Source organism: Phyllopteryx taeniolatus, chromosome 6 (genome assembly GCF_024500385.1).
Source record: "Phyllopteryx taeniolatus isolate TA_2022b chromosome 6, UOR_Ptae_1.2, whole genome shotgun sequence".
NCBI classification, from domain to species: domain Eukaryota; kingdom Metazoa; phylum Chordata; class Actinopteri; order Syngnathiformes; family Syngnathidae; genus Phyllopteryx; species Phyllopteryx taeniolatus.
Window position 1 is genome coordinate 2,135,589 of NC_084507.1, and position 20,712 is coordinate 2,156,300.

At 41.5% G+C, this 20,712-nt stretch overlaps 1 protein-coding gene across 11 annotated transcripts in view; it reads right to left on the reverse strand.

Moving 5' to 3' along the window:
• cep192 (centrosomal protein 192) overlaps nt 1-20,712 on the reverse strand; it is an 86,153-nt gene that overhangs the window by 26,602 nt on the left and 38,839 nt on the right. For 8 of the 11 annotated variants that reach the window (XM_061776232.1, XM_061776235.1, XM_061776231.1 and 5 more), the window contains 19 exons: nt 20,454-20,579; nt 19,573-19,710; nt 19,412-19,475; nt 11,910-12,049; nt 8,209-8,301; nt 7,908-8,020; nt 7,632-7,820; nt 7,421-7,511; nt 7,025-7,204; nt 6,642-6,902; nt 6,426-6,547; nt 2,441-2,550; nt 2,161-2,323; nt 1,821-1,911; nt 1,635-1,713; nt 1,352-1,475; nt 807-912; nt 494-722; nt 271-347 (listed from right to left, as the gene is read on the reverse strand). In XM_061776232.1, the coding sequence (XP_061632216.1) occupies nt 271-347; nt 494-722; nt 807-912; nt 1,352-1,475; nt 1,635-1,713; nt 1,821-1,911; nt 2,161-2,323; nt 2,441-2,550; nt 6,426-6,547; nt 6,642-6,902; nt 7,025-7,204; nt 7,421-7,511; nt 7,632-7,820; nt 7,908-8,020; nt 8,209-8,301; nt 11,910-12,049; nt 19,412-19,475; nt 19,573-19,710; nt 20,454-20,579 (2,496 nt within the window). Of the gene's footprint in view, nt 1-270; nt 348-493; nt 723-806; nt 913-1,351; nt 1,476-1,634; nt 1,714-1,820; nt 1,944-2,160; nt 2,324-2,440; nt 2,551-6,425; nt 6,548-6,641; nt 6,903-7,024; nt 7,205-7,420; nt 7,512-7,631; nt 7,821-7,907; nt 8,021-8,208; nt 8,302-11,909; nt 12,050-19,411; nt 19,476-19,572; nt 19,711-20,453; nt 20,580-20,712 lie in introns of those variants that run through there. The other 3 variants (XM_061776228.1, XR_009788927.1, XR_009788926.1) reach the window with 3 other exon arrangements.

A 20,712-nucleotide genomic window follows, 5' to 3' on the forward strand; every position in this document is an offset into this window, starting at 1 on the left:
GAGTGTATCCCACCTCTCGCCCAGAGTCAGCTGGGATGGGCTCCAGCACGCCCGCGACCCTATTGAGGATAAGCGGTTCGGAAAATGGATGGCTATTTTATTCATTGTATTGTTCATGTCATACTGAGCAAAATTTTGTTTGATTTCAAAGGCATATTTTCTCCGTCATTTGGGGCATATGACTGACAAAATAGCACAGAATAGAAGAAAACAAAATTAAAACTGTGAAGAGGGGGGAAAATAGAGTTTAGGTATAAAAAAATATTTCACCTTAACGTAGGGAGGAGCAAATGATGATATGTACCACCTAACATCCATTTCTCCATTCTCCACATCCAAATGTGTCTCTAGAGTGCAGCAAGAGAAATGCAATATAAGCTATTGGCAAAGTATAAATTAAATAAAATGTCATGCAGAACATGGTTGCAGGAGTGTTCATACTTCATCCAACATATTAATGCTGAGCTAAATTTTAAGACAGTGGAAAACCAACCTGATGTTTCTCCTGAAGGTGTGTCGGAGAAGATGATGTTTTTGTTGGGGATCTCGACCAGAGCTTGAGGTAACTGCAGTGGTGACAAGGGCAGCGTGGACTTTGAGGTTATTCTGACCGCAGGCAACACAGGGGTGGCAGCCTGAGGGGGCAGGGCTGACAGAGTCACATCTCCTGGAGCAGCGGAAACATCCAGCACCAGATCTTGACGGATCTGGACCTTGATTAGCTGCACAAAACGTTTATCTTTTTACAAGATTTTTCAAAAATAAGACATGGCTTCATGTTTGTATTGTTGGTTAAAGTCCTGTACCTTCTGTTGACCATCACATAAGACATATATCGTCCCGTTCCAAGGGAGCATGTCAGATTTGCTTGCGAGGGAAGGGTTGGGGCTGATCAAAATCTGCAGGTGGCACCTAAAATTTAAGTAGTGAGACACTCACCTATAGTTAACCCTTAGTGCTGCAAGTACAGTACACACATACACTCGATAGCCACAACATTAGGTACATGTACTGGACACTACCCTGTAAAAAATAATACTGAATATATAATGATTAATAATAATACTTAATACTGCTTTTATATTACTTTTAGAATGAAGTGTTGTAAAACTTTTTTAAATGCACATTTTTGAATTATTACTTCTGAGAGTATTTTTAAAGGTATTCCGAATGTATTCTGTAAATGCATGGTTGGACACAAATTGCATTCAAAGCAGTCTAGCCTAAAATAGAGTCGCAGGGCTTTATGACATCAAATACCTTAACTTCAACATAGAATGAAGAATGCACACTTAACAATTTTACTCTAAAATCAAAGTAAATAAGCAGATAGCAATCCATTTATTCTTACTGTGGCTCGATGACTCCATGCTGAGGAGTAATAGTCAGGTAATGAGCAGGCCAGGACAAATCAAAGCTCAACTCTCTGGAGGTATTGTTCTTGATCTGGACCTGATTTGTGCTAGCTACAGCATCTAAAATGACAAAAAAAAAAATAATTGACTGTACAAACATCTATAATTACAGCATTTGAAATATCAATGCCAGTACGTATTTTAAAAATCCCACTGTGTTGTGGAATTATTTTTATGTGAAAAGACAAAATATGTTTTTGTAATCTGGATACCACTCACTCATAGTTGGAGCTCCGAGGACAAGCTGTTCTGGATGGACAGTCCATGACCCAGAATGTCTCAGTGCTGGCTCTGAGGTCTAAAACAAAAAATAAAATGTATGTCTATTTTTTGATTTTAGTTAAAAACATCTAATTCCACTGATGAGACAAAATTACTGAACAAACCATGAAGGTCTTACGTTACCTTTAAGGAGCACCCTGTCACTCTAATTGCCGGACCTTGGGGACCCTTCACTGGCAGCACGTCCAAAGACACATTACCATTTACCATGCCACTAGCAATGAACACAACAGCAAGACAGAATATCTACAACTTAACATAGTTCCACAAAAATAATTAGTTCATTCAGCTTCAATAGTTTGGCTGGTCAAACATCCAGAATTGCAATAATACAATGAACAACTGACTGAAGTAACTAACTCCCATTGTATAATTGATTTTGGTTTCATAGGTATTTAGATTTACACAGGCTTGGTAAATGCAGTATGAATGTGAAAGCTGACATTTTTAAGTAGTGTATTACCTTTCTGTTACCAAGTCTTGTATAGCAGAGGTCAGCATCATCTCAGGACTGTCGCTCTGCTCATACTCCTTGCTATATGTGCTTCCTAGTAATGACACTGCCACTTTACCCACGTGTCCGTAGAAGATGTAGGCCTCATTTGGTCGCTGAGGCAGGTCAAACGCTATGAGAAAGTAACAGAAGACAGTTTGACAAAGCGCACCCACGCACGTTTTTTGGAAAGGGTCTGTAACTATTTTCATCTTTGTAGTTTTTTGCTATTCCTTGTGAGATGTCTTACGCTCTGTAGTGATCTCCTCTCCTAGGAACTTGTCATTGAAGTCAATGATTTTCAGCAAACTGTTTTCAGCAAGAACTTTCTGCCCAGCATCTGGTTTGCTTTGAAGAAGTCTGAAACAGAACCAGGAAAACAGTTTGAGGGAACAAAGATATGAAATTTGTTTTGTCTTTGCAATCTTCGACAACATACTGTAAAGCAGGGCAGCAGAGGTAGAGCTGCACAATGTAATCGAAAAAGGGCAATTTATTTCTCTCTCTTTTTAAAGATCAAACTACCGTATTTTCTGGACGATAAGCCACTACTTTTTCCACGCTCTGAACCCTGCAGACTATGCAACGATGCGGCTAAAATATAGATAATATATAAATGCTTAAAACATGACCGTTTCCCATAATGCACTGGGGTTTGGGCATGCCCAGATGCCTCCAGCGTGTAGAAGACGACGCTAGTTTTTGGCGCACTCAACGCAAAACGCAGTAAGACACGCACGAACGCAAAATATTTTTCACACCCTCATGGAAAGTACAAGAAGAAAAGCGTATGATGCAGCTTTTAAGTTGAAAGCCGATCTGTCTATTGTGCTTTTAAAGCAGCACTCCGAGGTGAGTGGGAGGCTTGGATGACCAGCGGCGAGAAATCTTTCACGAAAATTGGCCGCGAAGATCATCCTTTTCTGAGGTCAGCCAGTGGATCTTAAAAGCGTGGAGCAGTGTGAAAGAATCTACGATCACCAAATGATTTCGAAAGGCTGGACTGCTACGTGAGGAGAACAGCACAACTTCAGTCGTAACTGTCTCGAGATGAAAATGACATTGAGAGCGACACTGACAGAGAGACTGAAATGGTGTGTGACGGAGATGTTCTGAGGCTCTTCAACTCCAACACTGAAGACGACAACTTCAGTTGTTTCAGTGAACAGGAGGATGAATAAAAACACTTTTCTGTTATGTTTGAGCCATTTAACTGCCGTGTTACAGGCACTGTTTGGAAACAATTAATGTATGTAAATAAACATTTACAAAATCTTTCTGTGTAAATATCTACTTTCACAACATATATATCCACGGCGTATAGTCTGGTGCGGCTAATATATGTAAAAAAAATAATTTCTACAAATTTAGTGAGTGCGGCTTATATTCCGATGCGCTCTATAGTCTGGAAAATACGGTAGCTTCTTACAAGCCTTTTTTTTTTTTTAATTAACACTATTACATTAGGCCTCATTCACTAATAAATGCATTGAATGCATTTATGGAGGATTTTTCAGAACTGCTGTCAGTTATTTGTACTGACTATAACTATTTTGTCATAACGGGAGACTAACATTTATGTTGATAATAACATGGAAAGAAAATCTAAAGAACTCTCTACTATACTAGACACATTTGACCTCTCAACATAAGAGTCCAACCCACACTCAAGGTCACATCTTAGACCTGGTCATCTCTAAGGATGTTGAAATTCTATCAGTTGACATTAAGGATGTGGCTATTTCTGACGATTTTTTCTGTATTCTTTGAATTGTAGATTCTTACAAAGGTTCAGACAACCTCTTTGTCTATTAAAAAAAGGTACATAAATGAGTACCGCCACTAAGTTTATGGAGACCATAGCTGTGCCACAAACTGCGAATGCTGAGAAAGTTGATGAACTTTTGGATAATTTCACCGGTGGCGACCTAGAACACCGTGGAGGAGCACAATAATGGTAAAGACCTCTAAATCAAAGTGTAGGAAAGCAGAACGTAAGTGGAGAAAAACTAACCTCTACAGACAAAGTCTTTGCAATTTTCAAAGAAGCTCATCCATGCTTTTATCGCAATTAGACTTTACTATCGTAATGGTCTTCTGAGCAATAAACAACTGCAGCTCATTCAGAATGCTGCAGCTCGGGTTCCTACCAGAACAATGAGGTCAGAGCATATTACCACAATTCTAAAGTCTTTACACTGGCTCCCAGTCTGCTTTAGAATCGATTTTAAAGTTCTGCTACTGGTCTATAAATCACTAAATGGGTTAGGTCCTGAATATATGAAATAAATGCTAATGGGATATAAACCCAGTAGGGCTCTGAGATCGACAGACTCAGGTCAAATAGTGGAGCACAGAGTCCAAACCAAACATGGCGAAGCAGCATTTAGTATTTAGCTATTAGGCTGCACACAAATGGAAATGTGTGCAAAAGTGACGTCGGCCCCAAGTGTAAATGTTTTATGGTTAAAAACTCTTTTTTCCTCATGCGTTTTTTTAGCATTTCCACTTTTAAATATTTCGTGCACTGTACGCGGTCTTAATTGTACTTAGATTTTTTTCCCCTCTTTGTTTTAAATGTTTATGTTTTTCTGCATTTAAATGATTTTAATCATGTAAAGGACATTGACTTACCTTGTGTATGAAATGCGCTGTATAAATAAATTTGCTTTGCTTAATAAATGTTCTCTCTCTATGCACAAATTGAGCATATAAACCAAGTAACCGTCAGATTCATGTGCGTACCAGCCAATTTTATTCACACCACCGTGCGTATGTAAATGAATCAGAATTAATTCCAGATGATGATCTTGTGCCCGCGAGCTATAATCTGCATAAACCGCGCCCCTAATTTCCGATACAATGATGTCCACCTCACGGATCTCAACCAACGCGCGGAGGTTTAAAGTGACAATTTTCTTAATCTTCATCCTAGCATAATCTTTAAAAGTTGCTTTCATCAGAAAGCTTGCGAAACAATATCAAAATATCAAAACAAAATATAAATTTAAGAGCCGAGAATGAATGCATACGCTGTGCAGATACATAGTAGTAATACAGAACATCAAAGAGGCATTTGTAGTTGATAAAATTTGCATTGGAAGCAAAAGAAAATATATGAGCCATATGCCGGTATGTCACAATTCAACCACATAAGCGGTGGAGTGTGTGACTTGCGAATTAATACATTCACATCACATCACATTTGCACATGCAGAATCACAGAAAAATATAAAAATTTGATTATCGTAGGGATTAGAAAATTACAGAAGCCTTGGAAAAACTAGTCAGAGCAGTCTGATCACATTTACTGTTTGTTGAGTGACAACGAAAGCTGCAGCGGGCGGGGGACACACACATTAATGCATATACTGTACAGTACGAGCACTTTAACAGAACGTGGGTAGATGAGAGGTGTGCTTTTCACGGTTATTTAGGACAGGCAACTCATTAGTAAATTTCTGATTTGATTTATTATGGTAAAAGTTATTGGTTTTTTTTATAAATTACTATAGTTCTAATACGTTGTGTATCTTGGGCAAAAGGTGTTTGACAATTTTTTCGAAGCTGATCCTGCATTATTTGTGCATAAGCAGGTCTGAGGAGGTTCTAAATTTGTTCACAGAGTACGAAAAAAAACAAGTACAAACATATGGTTGAACCACAGATCTGTGCGTCAGCCGTGCCTATGCATAATTTAACCACAGATTTGTGGTTTGTTACGCATGGTTAACGAATGAGGCCAATTGTCTTCAGACATAGCAAGCAATATAGGTAAATGGCTAATGATGTTGCCTTAAATTGAACATTTTAATTTGGGAAACTACAATTAATGTTTTATTGTGCAATGTTCGTTACATGTAACTCATACCCCAATTACTTAATGTTTTTTAAGAAACCTATTTAATATATATTATGTCTTCAACGCACATCTTTTCATGCACTTCCAGGAACGTGCCACTACGTTTTGGTCCCTCTACAGAGGTAGAAGTTGAGCTGACTGATAGGATTGGTATTACGTTTAGCTTGGAACTCGCATATGGCATTTATGAATTGCTTGATTGTCTGATTAATGTCTCTGTGCTGGTGACTTTACTTTTCACAGGATTAAAGCAAGGTGAGTTTAGGTGTCGTTATCTATTTCCACTTCATATTCCAGCTAATATAATACCTTTATTTCAACAGTACAGCACTGTACCGTAAAAAAGTAAAAACCAAGCTGTGGAAGGTCTCACCTCCGGTACTGCTGCCTCGAGACCTCATCTCCACAAAACAGAACAACAGTAGCCAGCAGAGGTGTGTCTGACTGACACAGAGTTTGTTCTCTTTGGGTAGACTTCATGAGCACTGTGATTGCCTGAAAAAAGAACAAAAAAACAGTACAGCACAGTTACGATTCATGTTTGTTTTCCCAACTACAATGTCCGAGTGTCTGGTGTCCACTCTCCTACCTCTTGTGTCCTTTCTTTTAGAACAAACTGTGATGGTGCTAAGCTGATGACGAAAGGGTCCATAACTGACCGAGTCATTACATCCGAGAAGGCTACAGCTTTAATGAAAGCCGCTCTGGAACCGGTGTTTCTTACACACAGGCATACCTTGCTAACATGATTAATAGCAATGTCTGACACTGTCACCACATAGCCATCCGCCTGCTTTCTCTGGTCCTCCAGAATTATATTGCTGGTGCCACCGTAGCCTGATAGGGGAATCTGAGCAAAGACAGTAACAGAATGTGACCATAATTCAAGTTTCGTAATGATAAACTTGGCAGGACTTATAATCAAAGATTCAAAACATGGAAAATGGGCAATGACAAAGACTGCAATCTCACAGTGAATTTGACCCCTGGCTGTGATGGCCGGACTGCAGACTGTTTGATCTCCAACTTGGCTAACATGCAGGCCACCCTAGTCGGCGCAAAGAGCAGGTGGATGGTCACGTCCTCTTGTGGGCGAATGGACAGCTCTCCGTGACGGGTCAAACGCTCCTCTGGACTGAACAAACTCTGCAGCTGAGAGAGAGTCTTAAATTTACATGATTACAATAAATTTGACAATTATACAGACGCCGTTGGGCGTGATTTAATAAGATCCCAAGCAAGAGGCGCTAAATTGTGTGTTCACGCTAAAGGATTGGGCGCGGTCGGTGGGTGTGTTGCATGTTTCAAACAAGATACTGTAGACAAAAAGAAAATATTAAGTCTTCACAACAATTTCTGTCAATTTACCTGAAAACAGTCCTGGTCTTGACCACGAATAAGTAACCGAAGCTGCTGAGTAGCATTGGATGAATTGTTTCTTAGAACCAGTTTCTGCTGACTGAAAAATAAGTTTTTATTTATTATGAGTATTAAAGTATGGACATGATTACATTTCAGGATACCAATTATTCAATTTTAAGTCATCACATATTTGTAAATGCAACGTAAAGCTGCTTACACTGCTCGCCCCAAGGTGACACCTCCCCAGGCCACAAACTGCTTGTTAGATAGAATCGGCGGAACATCACTGCCCAGACAAGAACTAAGGACAGGAGCAGCAGAGGTGACAGATTCTTCTGAGACAACCTCTCCATTCAGTTTTACTTCATACTGGGGGCCTGACGGCAGCACCAAGATAGTAAGAAGGCTGTAATAGAAAAAGCCGGCATTGAGGAATACAAACCTGTTTAAGTCATTTCTTAAAAATGGCAGTTGTGTGTACATATATGTATACCTTGCTTTGTATTTCTTGGAGCCCCGCGGCTTAAATGAGACCACTATGCCTTGCTCCTCTCCCACTGTGAGGAACAGTTCATCAGGTTTCACTGAGAAACAGTCTTCATTGCACTATTAAAAAGAGCAAGACAAGGAGAGAAAGAGGGCACATACGAAACCCCCCCAAAAAGAGCATACCTTCAATATCAGGAAGGGTGGTCACAAAAAGAAAAAAAAGGTATTTCACACAAAACGGCACAAAATGTTAGAGGCTTATCCAAAGCTCTGTCCTAATAAGAGAAGTGAAAGATCGTAATTACCTTGAGTTTCATCCACACGTCAATGTTTCCTGCATTCTTTAACGGCAGTGTCGTTTGACAAGATTTACCCAGTGGAGCACGTAGGCAGACAGTCTGTAACAAAACACACCACACCGATACCACTCCGTCAGTAAAATCAAATTACATGTATCCTAAGGAAAATCAACTGGCACTGGACTCTTATTCATCGGGAATATAATGGTCCAACTGCCTTACTAATATATTAACAATGAGACTGATTCTTGTTTAGTGACAAGCAATACATGTATTTTTGCATTAAAAAAAAATGTCAGAGGATTCGGTCTTCATTACATCAATACATTAACACTGAAGAGTGCAACCTTTGAAGACTTTTCTGTTATAATTCCCGAGGACAAATAATCTTTTGACTGTGATTGAGAGCTTTATATTTTTTGCTGTATGCATTACGTTTAACACTAACACTTGATCAGTGGTTCCCAACCTTTGTGTCTTGTGTACCCCCTGGACTATTTGTGCTCCATGTGTACCCCTCACTCATACGTCTTGATGATTCTCCAAAAGTAGAACTTATGCAACTGATTACTGAATGAAACTTATTTTAATCTCCTTAACTTCCACTTTTAATTCTCAGGAATTGTATTCTTTTAACTCAAATTAAACACATAATATTCTACCTTTAGGGGTGTAACGATTCGATTCGTATCACGATTCATGGCTGCAGATTCGATCCAAGGACAATATTGGTTCATTTAGAACGATACAATCTGAAACGATTCAGTAACTTTAGCCAAACATTTATCCAGTGTGACAGTGAAATAAATATGTGCATACCTGACAGTGTAGGTGAAATTTTCTTTTGATTCTTGTCCTTTCTTCCAAGGGAAGTGGGTAAATTAATTATGGACATTAAATATAAAGATCATCGAATCTCCTGGATCCTCCTCTGACACCAAATGCCCTCATGTCTTCCCTCACTACAGCGATCAACCTTCTCTTTGGTCTTCCTCTAGCTCTTTTGCCTGGCAGCTCCATCCTCATCACCCTTCTACCAATATACTCACTCTCTCTCTCCTCTGGACATGTCCAAACGATCGAAGTCTGCTCTCTCTAACTTTGCCTCCAAAACATCTAACCTTGCCTGTCCCTCTGACGAGCACATTTCTAATCCTATCCAACCTGCTCACTCCTAGAGAGAACCTCAACATCTTCATTTCCGCCACCTCCAGCTCTGCTTCCTGTTGTCTCTTCAGTGCCACGCTCTCTACCCCGTACAACATGGCTGGCCTCATCAGTCTTATTAAACTCTGCCCTTCATCCTAGCACAGGCTCTTCGGACAACTTCCTCCACCAGTTTCAACCTGCTTGGACCCGTTTCTTCACTTCCTTATCACACTCACTATTGCTCTGGACTGTTGACCCTAATTATTGAAAGTAAGGGTGTCCTGATGCAATCTTTGAGATCGTAAATCAGGCCGATGTCAGCAAAAATCGAGTATCAGATCAGATCGGACAGGATCTAAAATCTCAGATTTTACCACTCTTATACAAGCAGTCCAATACGTGCTCCACTCCAACACTTCTATCCAGCATTGCCTGGACGGCATGCACCACCCACGTGATCACAACAACAGGTTGCTAAGGTGCTAATGTAGTAGTAAGGAGTAAGAGTGAATGTTGCTCGCTTAAAGTCATTTGACACTCCAGTTGAAGTTCACTGTAAAACTAAACACAAAAAACAAAAGAATAACACCTATTGAATGTTCAAATACATCACAGACTTCAATTCTTTTTGTTTTTGTTCACAAAAATCGCTAGCTCAAAGCTAATACACAATGAATCAAAAACACCACAGACGAGCTAACGGAAATTAGCATTGAACTTGCAGCGCTTAGATCTCTCATAATATTGAATATTGATACACAAACGCTGTAGAACCATATATAAATAGGCAATACAACAATACCTTCTGGCATATATTCTTCAAACTGTGAAAACGAGTTATATTAACAATATTCGATCGTGACTTCTAGTTTCTTTGTTACTGCAAGTATCTCATTGCGTGCACCACACTGCCCCTCAGAAGTCAAGAAGTCCACAGCAGGAACAGCAACCCCAACAATGAAGTACCGTAATTTCTCAAAAGAAATTGTCAAAAGTCAATAGTGCACATTATACATGGGTATAGGGGCAAATGAAAAAAAAACTTTTACATTTTATAAATTTATGCTGCCATCTAGAGGTTATGAAAAAGCTGTACACTTTCATTTCAAAATTCCACCACCACCAAGAGGTTATGAGAAAGGTGTACACTTTCATTCTAATATACCACCGCCACCTAGTGGTTATAAAAAAGGTGTCGCCTACACTTTCATTCCACTATTTCAGGGGTACGTATGACTGCATATGTACAGTTGTGCTCATAAGTTTACATACCCTGGCAGAATTTGTGAAACAGTGTTTTTAAATATGACTGATGACTGAACAACAACCATCATTAATTTCCTTATGGTTATGTTTTGTTTAATGATAATGTGTTTCTGAAATGCTTCACCCTTTAATTTGAATCTCATTAAAATAAAATTAAATGTGTTTTGAGCCGGCACGGTAAACGACTTGTTAGCACATCTGCCTCACAATTCTGGGGACCGGGGTTCAAATCCCGGCCCCGCCTGTGTGGAGTTTGCATCTTCTCCCCATGCCTGGGTGGGTTTTCTCTGGGCACTCCGGTTTCCGCTCACATCCCAAAAACATGCGTGATAGGTTGATTGAAGACTCTAAATTGCCTGTAGGTGTGAATGTGAGTGCGAATGGTTGTTAGTTTCTATGTGCCATGCGACTGGCTGGCGACCAGTTCAGGCTGTACCCCGCCTTGCCGAGCACAGATCAATCCAGTTGGATCACCTCAGTATATCGCAAAGTCAGTAGCAGTCCGAATGACTGACAGTTCAGTTTTCTGAGTAAATGTTATCCAAAATGAATAAGTCCTCCAGTGAATATGATCCAGTCACCAACCATTCCTTCGCGTTGAAACAAGCCGCTGTTGGGATGCAACACAGGCATTCAGCCAGTGGCCGTGATGGCTGCGGTCCATTTAGCTGTGTTGTGACCATTTACCCACAAGTTGCTCTGCTAAATTCCTGAAGGTTGCTCGGCCCGCTAGTGAGAAAGTGGGCGAGTGCTCAAATCAACAACCACCCTCTCTCTCCCTGCATTAAAAATGGAATCCTGCAAAATATATATTTTTTTAGAAATATGGCTTCCGTGGCACCTGTCCAAGCCTGTTTACAAATAGCCCCTGCAATGTGCTCGCGTACCCCTCGGGTGCGCGTATTCCTGGTTGGTGCCTTGCTCAAGGGAACCTCAACAGTTTCCAGTTAAACAAGCATCTCTCCATCAACTATATTGTTGATTGAGGTTAAATGACAAAGTTTTAGTTTTTCCTGCATGTTCTTGTGCATGTTTTTATAAATGTGGGCTGAAGCAGAAATACACTCAGAAAACCGACATCAGCACAGCGGGAACATGCAAACTGCAGGCATCTTCAAAGCCCAGGAAGCAAACCAGCTTCTCTAATAACCTTTTTGTAAACTCTCTTTTGTCCAGTTCATGTGGCTATATATTACTAGATCTAGCTGTATGTTATTGCTACACACAAAAATAGGAAGTCAAGTGAAGCACAGGAATTTCATTAGAAACCGCCATCAACATGATTATAGTACCTGGAGATCCTTTGGTGCATGGACCCTCACGGTTCCAGACCTAGCTCTGATGGGAATACTTTTGATCACATGACTCGCACCAGGAGAGTCAACTTCTATGTCCACGCGAGCACTGTAGTCTTCAGCCGGACCCAAGTCTCCTGAAAAACATACACAATATAAAAATTGTGATTTGTCACACAGCAGGGCTCTTGCCATTTAGAACTTGATCACCTGTAAAATAGAATGCCTTTTACACCATTATAAAATGAAAACTACACTGCATTCCAAATTACAATGCAAATGATCTTTTTCTCAGATTTTCCTAAATAGTCAATGCAAATAATGTTTACGTTATCAACTACTACAGATTAATTGGAACGTTTTTGAACAAACCCCCCCAATGATAAAAGTATTTTTTGGAAAAATAAAAACAACTTAAAATGCAGTTTCAAATTATTACACACAACAGTCTTTCAGGACATTCTATAGGTTTTAAAAGAGCTGAGTTGAATTTGAGGCATTATGAGGTCATATTTACTGAAATCAAAATCAAGTCCAAACAAAAGCACCTTAACAGGTCAAGTTACATTTTAACATAAGAAACCTTATTTGATAGCTGCTGCACAATTCTGACATCTATTGAGCTTGTGAGTATTTTAAGAGTTTCTGTTTGAATTTCATTGGAGGATTTCAAAATAGCAACCCAGAGGTACAGTTTGGATCTGAGCTGCTTCGCACCCTCATAGATCTTTTGCTTGACGATGCGTAAAGGTTCTCAACAGGGTTGAGGTCAGGGAATGATTGGGCCACACCATGAGTTTCTCTCTTTTTATGGCCATAGCAGCCAATGAAGCAGAGTAATTCTTTGCAGCATGAGATTGTTCACTGATAAGTGTTGTATAACACTGAATGGTCCAGACTGATGGAGTAGTGGATAGTTGGTGGGTGGCCACCATGTCCCAAAAAGACTGCGACATCAACAAGGAGGTGGCAGAATCATGTTTTGGGCGAGATCCATGAAGAGAGAGCTGATCGTACCCGTTAGTGTGAAAATGACCAGTGAAAAGTAGGCAGAGTTTCTGACTAACCACTTTCCTCCATCGTACAAAAAGAAAAACCTTGCTGTCTGGAACAAAAATCATCATGCATGACAATTAACCATCTCATGCAGCAAGGAATACCTCTACGTCATTGGCTGCAATATGCATAAAAGGTGAGAAACCCACATTGTGCACACTATATTCCCCTGACCATAAACCGATTGAGAACCTTTGGAGCTTCCTCAAGCAAAATATTTATGAGGGTGAGAGGCAGTAGCAAAAGTCCGAGGTTGGGAGGCAGTTCACATCCAAACTGCAGCTTTAGTTAAGTTTAAATTCAAAGGATGTAAGAATTGTGAAGTTGCTATCAAATAAGTTAAACTGATCTTTTAAGATGTATTTCATTGAAATAAAGCTGAAAGCAAAAGTTTACATTCGCAATACAGTGTAAAAAGACAAATGTTTTTTCCCCCTCACTGTCTGACATGAAATCAGACTAAACTTTTCCTGTTTTAGGTCAATCAGGATTACCCAAATTATTTCTGTTTGCTAAGTGCCGGAATAACGAGAACCTTTTAAGACATTTTTTTTAATACTTTCTTCAAAGTCAGAAGTTAACATATATTTCATTAGTATTTGGAATTATTGCCTTTAAACTGTATGACTTTGTTGTCAGGGAATTGGCTTGATCGCAACTGGACTGTCTCTGTAGATATTTCGCCTCTCGTCCGAGCAGGCTTCATCAGTTCATGCAACGAAGCTCAGTTAGGACAGACTAGCCTGAGATGGTGTGGAGAAACTCAACTATTTATGCTCCAAGTTTGAGGCAGACCCCAGAACCACAGATGGTAACATTCTTTTGGAATGCACAAAAAGGACAGTCGTTAGGATGCTTTGGAGAGAGGCATTCAGTTAAGTCAAGTCATAATGGAGCTGCCTAAACATGGGTTAAGCGTTTTGGATATCCTTTTACAAGCTTCCAACAATAGTTGGTTGGAATTTTGGCCCATTCATCCTAACAGAACTGGTGAAATTGAGACAAGTCTGCAGGCCACCTTTCTCGCACATCCCTTTTCAGGTCACAACCTTTTTTCAGTGTGTGGTAATAAAAATGTCATGTAGTGGCACTTTCATGTTTTAATGCTTCCTTAACACAGTCTAAAAATATAAGACCCCTTATGATGACGACAAACGATGGACTTGGTTTTCCCTTGCCCGGAAGTGGGTCACCGGGGCCCACCTCTGGAGCCAGGCCTGGTGGTGGGGCTCGAAGGCGAGCGCCTGGTGGCCGGGCCTCCACCCATGGGGCTCGGCCGGGCACAGCCCGAAAGGGTAACGTGGGTGCCCCTCCCCATGGGCTCACCACCTGTGGGAGGGGCCATTGGGGTCGGGTGCAGTGTGAGCTGGGCGGTGGCCGAAGGCGGGGACCTTGGCAATCCCATTCCCGACTACAGAAGCTGGCTCTAGGGACGTGGAATGACACCTCTCTGGCAGGGAAGGAGCCAGAGCTGATGTGTGAGGTCGAGAAGTTCCGACTAGATATAGTCGGACTCGCCTCCACGCACAGCTTGGGCTCTGGTACACCATCCGGTCCACCATCCGGCGTCTCAGGAGAGGAAAGCAGTGCACCACCAACACTGTGTATAGTGGGGATGGGGCGCTGCTGACCTCGACTCGGGACGTTGTCGGTGAGGAGAATACTTCGAAGACCTCCTCAATTCCACCGACACGCCTTCCCATGAGGAAGCAGAGTGTGGGTTCTCTGAGGCAGGCTCTCCTATCTCTGGGTTTGAGGTCACCGAGGTGGTTAAAAAGCTCCTTGGTGGCAAGGCCCCGAGGGTGGACGAGATTCGCCCGGAGTTCCTAAAGGGCCTGGATGTTGTGGGGCTGTCCTGGTTGATACGCCTCTGCAACATCACTTGGACATCGGCGACAGTGCCTCTGGATTGGCAGACTGGTGTGGTGGTCCCCCCTTTTAAGAAGTTCTAACTACAGGGGGAATCACACTCCTCAGGCTCCCTGGTAAGGTCTATTCAGGGGTGCTGGAGAGGAGGTCCGTCGGGAAGTCAAATCTCAGATTCAGGAGGAGCAGTGTGGTTTTCGTCCTGGCCGTGGACCAGTGCTACACCCTTGGCAGGGTGCTCGAGGGTGCATGGGAGTTCGCCCAACCAGTCTACATGTGTTTTGTGGACTTGGAGAAGGCGTTCGACCGTGTCCCTCGGGGAGTCCTGTGGAGGGTGCTTCGGGAGTATGGGGTACCGAACCTCCTGATACTGGCTGTTCGGTCCCTGTACAACCGGAGTCAGTTTGGTCCGCATATCCGGCAGTAAGTCGGACTCGTTCCCGGTGAGGGTTGGACTCCGCCAAGGCTGCCCTTTGTCACCGATTCTGTTCATAACTTTTATGGACAGAACTTCAAGGCGCAGCCGAGGCGTAGAGGGTGTCCGGTTTGGTGGTCTCAGTATTGCATCTCTGCTTTTAGCAGATGATGTGGTTCTGTTGGCTTCATCAAGCCGTGATCTCCATCTCTCACTGGAGCGGTTCGCAGCAGAGTGTGGAGTGGCTGGGATGAAAATCATCCATCCATCCATCCACTTTCTACCGCTTATCCGAGGTTGGGTCGCGGGGGCAGTAGCTTTAGCAGGGATGCCCAGACTTCCCTCTCCCCAGCCACTTCATCCAGCTCTTCCGGGGGGGACCCACAGCTCGTGACCATAGGTGAGGGTAGGAACGTAGGTCAACCGGTAAATCGAGAGCTTCGCCTTCCGGCTTAGCTCCTTCTTTACCACAACGGATCGATACAAAGTCCGCATCACTGCAGACGCTGCACCGATCCGCCTGTCGATCTCCCGTTCCATTCTTCCCTCACTCGTGAACAAGACCCCAAGATACTTGAACAAGTACTGAGCTTGATAGAGGTTTTTTTTGTCACTTTTCCCATAATTTACGAATATAAAGAGATGTGGTGCCCTATACGAGACAAAGATAGTTTGATTGTAACCTTCGCCGTAAGTCGAATTACCCCAGAAGTGAATGCAGGTATTTACTTTCCGACATATTTCTTTTACAAATCAATTACGCTTTTATCCAAAACCAATGTACGCTACAGCAGTTTAAGTGACAAATGGAAACTATTTTTGGACACATTGTTCAGTCCCGACGGTCCGTTTTATCCGAAATCCGTTATATCGAGGTCAGTTTTATCTAGGTTACACTGTATACGGAAACAGTAATCCTTTTAAGAATGTCCAGATTTACTATTTCATGACAATCATGACAAAGAGGGCGGCGAAAATGAATATCTCAGAGTCCAACATTGATCAGTTCTTGTCTTAAAAGTGGAATCAAACCAACAAATACTGTTGGAATTAACAGAGCTGCCAACTTATAAAAATTCACTTCCAGAACAGTTTGTCCAAATTTGTCTGAATTTCCATATTTTCAAAATTACCGTGGGACAGTCAAAATCATGAATAAATGATGGCTTCAACATTTGTCATTTTAATGTTTTTATTACCACAACCTTTGCAGTTTAAATTAAAGTACCAGTATGTAAGATTTCAACGTGCCATCATCAAAAATATCTCTGTCTATGGAGTAATTCGCCTTTGCCAATTATGTTTTCAACCCTGGTAAAAAGAAGAAAGAAAAAAAAACAGATTAAACAGATTTCAAATGTCAAAATAAAAAACGAGCACTGTGTTTTACAAACAAATAACATTGCTGATAGATTAAATTGGATAATTTATGTATGGACAATAGTTTTGGTTTCTATTTTGTGCAATGTACTTCTTGTACGTCTTCTCTTGTGTGCTATTACATATTACATCCATCCATCCATCCATTTTCTGAGCCGCTTCTCCTCACTAGGGTCGCGGGCGTGCTGGAGCCTATCCCAGCTATCATCGGGCAGGAGGCGGGGTACACCCTGAACTGGTTGCCAGCCAATCGCAGGGCACATAGAAACAAACAACCATTCACACTCACAGTCATGCCTACGGGCAATTTAGAGTCTCCAATTAATGCATGTTTTTGGCATGTGGGAGGAAACCGGAGTGCCCGGAGAAAACCCACGCAGGCACGGGGAGAACATGCAAATTCCACACAGGCGGGGGCCGGGGATTGAACCCCTGACGCTCTAACCAGTCGGCCACCGTGCCGCTTACATATTACATATTTATGTCATTTCCTATATCCATTGTGGGAATGATAGTTATCTTATATTACAAATATGTATTATTGTATTTATTATACAAATATATTATTTGATAATAATGAGTGACTTACAATGCGCTGACACCGGACACAAAGAGAACTTTTGCCTCTGCAACTTAGCAGCTGGGGGGCGAACTAGAATAGACACAATGTCAGACGCCTGATTTTTTCCCCCCAATATCCGGAACAATCAGTGTTAATGAGTCAACGTTCAGTGATTTCCGTAACAAAATACGGACGTTCTGTAACATTTGACAGAATTATTGCAAGGTGTTGCCAAGAAAAGAGAAAAAAGAAATGAGAGAATGTCTAACCCCTGCTGGATCAGATAAAAGAGCAGTCTTGGATATAAAAGAAATTGTTTGACATCAAGCGCAGTGCCAAAAGACGTGTCACAGTCCGCAGATGAGAATAATCTTTTAAGTCCCCGCAAAGTCACCAAAAAATGTCTTGTAAATTTGACACACCACAGAGTAGCATTAACAATCTGGACACATTTGAATGAATTTAAAAAAAAAAAAAAAAAGTATTTGAAATCAGGCTTCAAAATGGTCAAGAACTGAGACGTTCTTTCAGCTTCCAGAAACTGTGGGCGTATTGCCGAATGCTCCGAAAACCCCGCCTCCCCAGAACGTTCATCTGTCAATCAAATATGTGCCTTCTCTCACAGCTCTTTAGCCGGTAGAGGATAATTCCCAACGATGAACATTGCACACATTCTCACAGGCCGCAGAGAGACTCTTTGGCACTCAGACAGCCTCTGAGCCCCACGCTGGTACAATTTACCCTCCTTTGCAATTCAGCAGCCCATTAAAGCTCTGCTGTGGCCACCGAAGGGTGCACCATAAGCGGACACAGCAGTGTGGTGCACACCCCGTGGATATTTTTTTCTCTCCTCCTCCTCACGCTGTGATATCGCGGCCGTTAACTCTGAGGCTGACAGCCCTAACGCCGGGCCTCCGGCGGATACTCTAGCAGCTTTCGGGCTGGGGGCGGGGGATCTCGTCTGCTTCACCGCTGCCTTTTTATGCGATTCGCGTCGGGGAAGACGCAGAAAATGGGTCAAGTTATGATGAATAAAGTGACAATTCCGCCGAATGGCTACTGTATCTAATCAGAGCGCTTGTCATTTACTATATATAGTGGGGGTGGGGGCTCATGCCAGAAAGTATAAGCCCCAGCCCCCTTTCGTCACAGGGCTAGTTTTTAGCCACACCCAAAAAAAATCCGTCTAGCTGAGTTGGTGAAAAAGATAATTAAGCTACAGTATAGCTAAAAAATTTTGCACTCTTGTTCTCAGTCTTTGCACATATTTTCAGCCCTTACCTTCAAACTTATTAAATGTATTTAGAACCAAAACAAAGATGACTTTGGAGGGAGTTTAACTGGAGGAGGACAAGCAACAGCTTTCACCTATGAACCCGTATTGCAAGCATCAACGGGGACACCTCACTACATGGGATTATTATTACTATAGGGACATAGACATTCTCCCAACAGAACCAGTACCATCAACCAGTCACACTGCAGGTAAAATAAAAAGATGAGGTGTTTAAGAAACATTTTGTTTAATTTGTGAAATTTGAAATAAACATGACAATAATGTATTGTTCTTTCAATAACAACTCAATCCAGTCCTGCCTGCGCTCAGGGGCTGGATGTACACTGGGATGGCTTTGGTCTTTTGTCTCCCACTCAAACATGGGTTCCAAAACACGACATAAATTTGTCAATGTATTTTTGGGGAGTGGTACCTGCTGATAAGCCATACTCTGTGCTCTGACTGAACAGATCAGCATGCTCTTGGAAAACGCACTCCCTGTGGAGCACACGGTTCTCCAAATCCTCCAGTCGAGCAAGAAAAGCTATGACGCGCATTTCAAGTTTTCTTTTCAAGGTGTTCTGTCACAGCTGCTTTTTATAACCTGTTACACCAATCATGCAAATTATGTATCTTATATGAGAAATTGTATTAATTAGAGGAAACAGGGAATGTGTGCAGTTTGAGATTGCTTAACTCTGTGACCCATTGGTGCGTTCTATTTGTAGTTTCACTGTTGTACAACAACGTTTTGTGCATACGCATGGCCAGAGCTGTGCTTAAATTCACGCACGTTCCCATGCACAAGTCCAACTTGATAAATCACACACTTTGCGTGTGAATGTTAGTACGCATGCTTTGCACACACTTCTGTGGATAGAACATTACATTGTCTTACATAGAGTCATAAAGTACACCTGAAATAATGAACCCAGAGATAGTACCTGAAGAGGTTGTGTACTTTTGCAGGGCCTTGAAGTGAACCCAAACCATAAAACACTCTGGATTCTAGGAAGAAAAAAAAAAGAAATGAAAATTGCATTCCATCTATACTCATCAATTCAGAAGTGCTGACAAAGACTGAACAGATTTAAACAAGACTAACCTCTCCGTAGTTGGCATGCATCACATGATTCACCACAGAAGTAGACAGTGAGGCCATGTGACCTGCTGGTTGCGTGGCCTCCGATGTTACGGAAACTTGCTGTTTGGACAACGTGAAGCAACGCCATGCTGTAGCCTTCTTAAAGAATTCAAGTATAATGTGTGGTTAGCCATTAGTTTTGAGTCCATAGTTTTTAAATAAGATTTTAATTTGATATATTATGTATTAGTCAAGGTTAAATCTTATCTAATTCTTAGATGCTGTACACTGATTCGTCATGCTGGATTCACATAGCTCCTACTGGAGGTGACAGTATTCCTGCAGCTGATGGTGTGCATGTACCGTAATGTCTCGTGTATAATGCACACCCATGTATAATACGCACCCCCAAAGTTGATCTAAAAATTCTGGAAAACCCTTGTATAATTTATTTTTACAATGCCTAATTTTGCTTCTGTTCATATGATCAAAACCTGAAGTATTATCGGTATTTTGTTAGTTTTAAAGAATTATTCTGAAGTTAAGCACTTTATTTGACGCAATACTTTCGATTTACTTGCTCTTATTTTGAAATTCACAGCCCTACTTTCATTTAGTAAATGAGAAAACACAGCTGCACTCATATAGTTGATTACCCAGGCAGAATTTCATAAATTCTGTGCTGTGCTATATGGAATGAAAGTGTACAGGTTTTTCATAACCTCAAGATGGCGGCATACGTTTATAAAATGTGAACGTTTACCCCCCCCCCCCCCATTTCCCCCTATACCCATGTATAATGCGCACTATTGACTTTTGACAGTTTTGGGGGGGAAGAAAATGCATTACACATGAGAAATTTCGATACTTAAGTAATAGATATTTATTGTGTGTTGACTTACAGCACTGATGACAAGTCTGATGGGCACTGTGGCTCGGGTCATATTGAGAAGTTTCAGAAGAAGGGATTTTGAACTGCCCCCTGGCAAATCTCCAAAATCCAAACATCCAGAATTACCTACTTCAACCTAAGGAACAAAATGAACGATGTATGATGTACTGTATAAGCCATCATGTTGAGGAGAATAATATTAATATTGTAGCATCAGTACTGACCTGCGATGGGTCCGTACTGATGCATTCTTTACATATTGACAATAT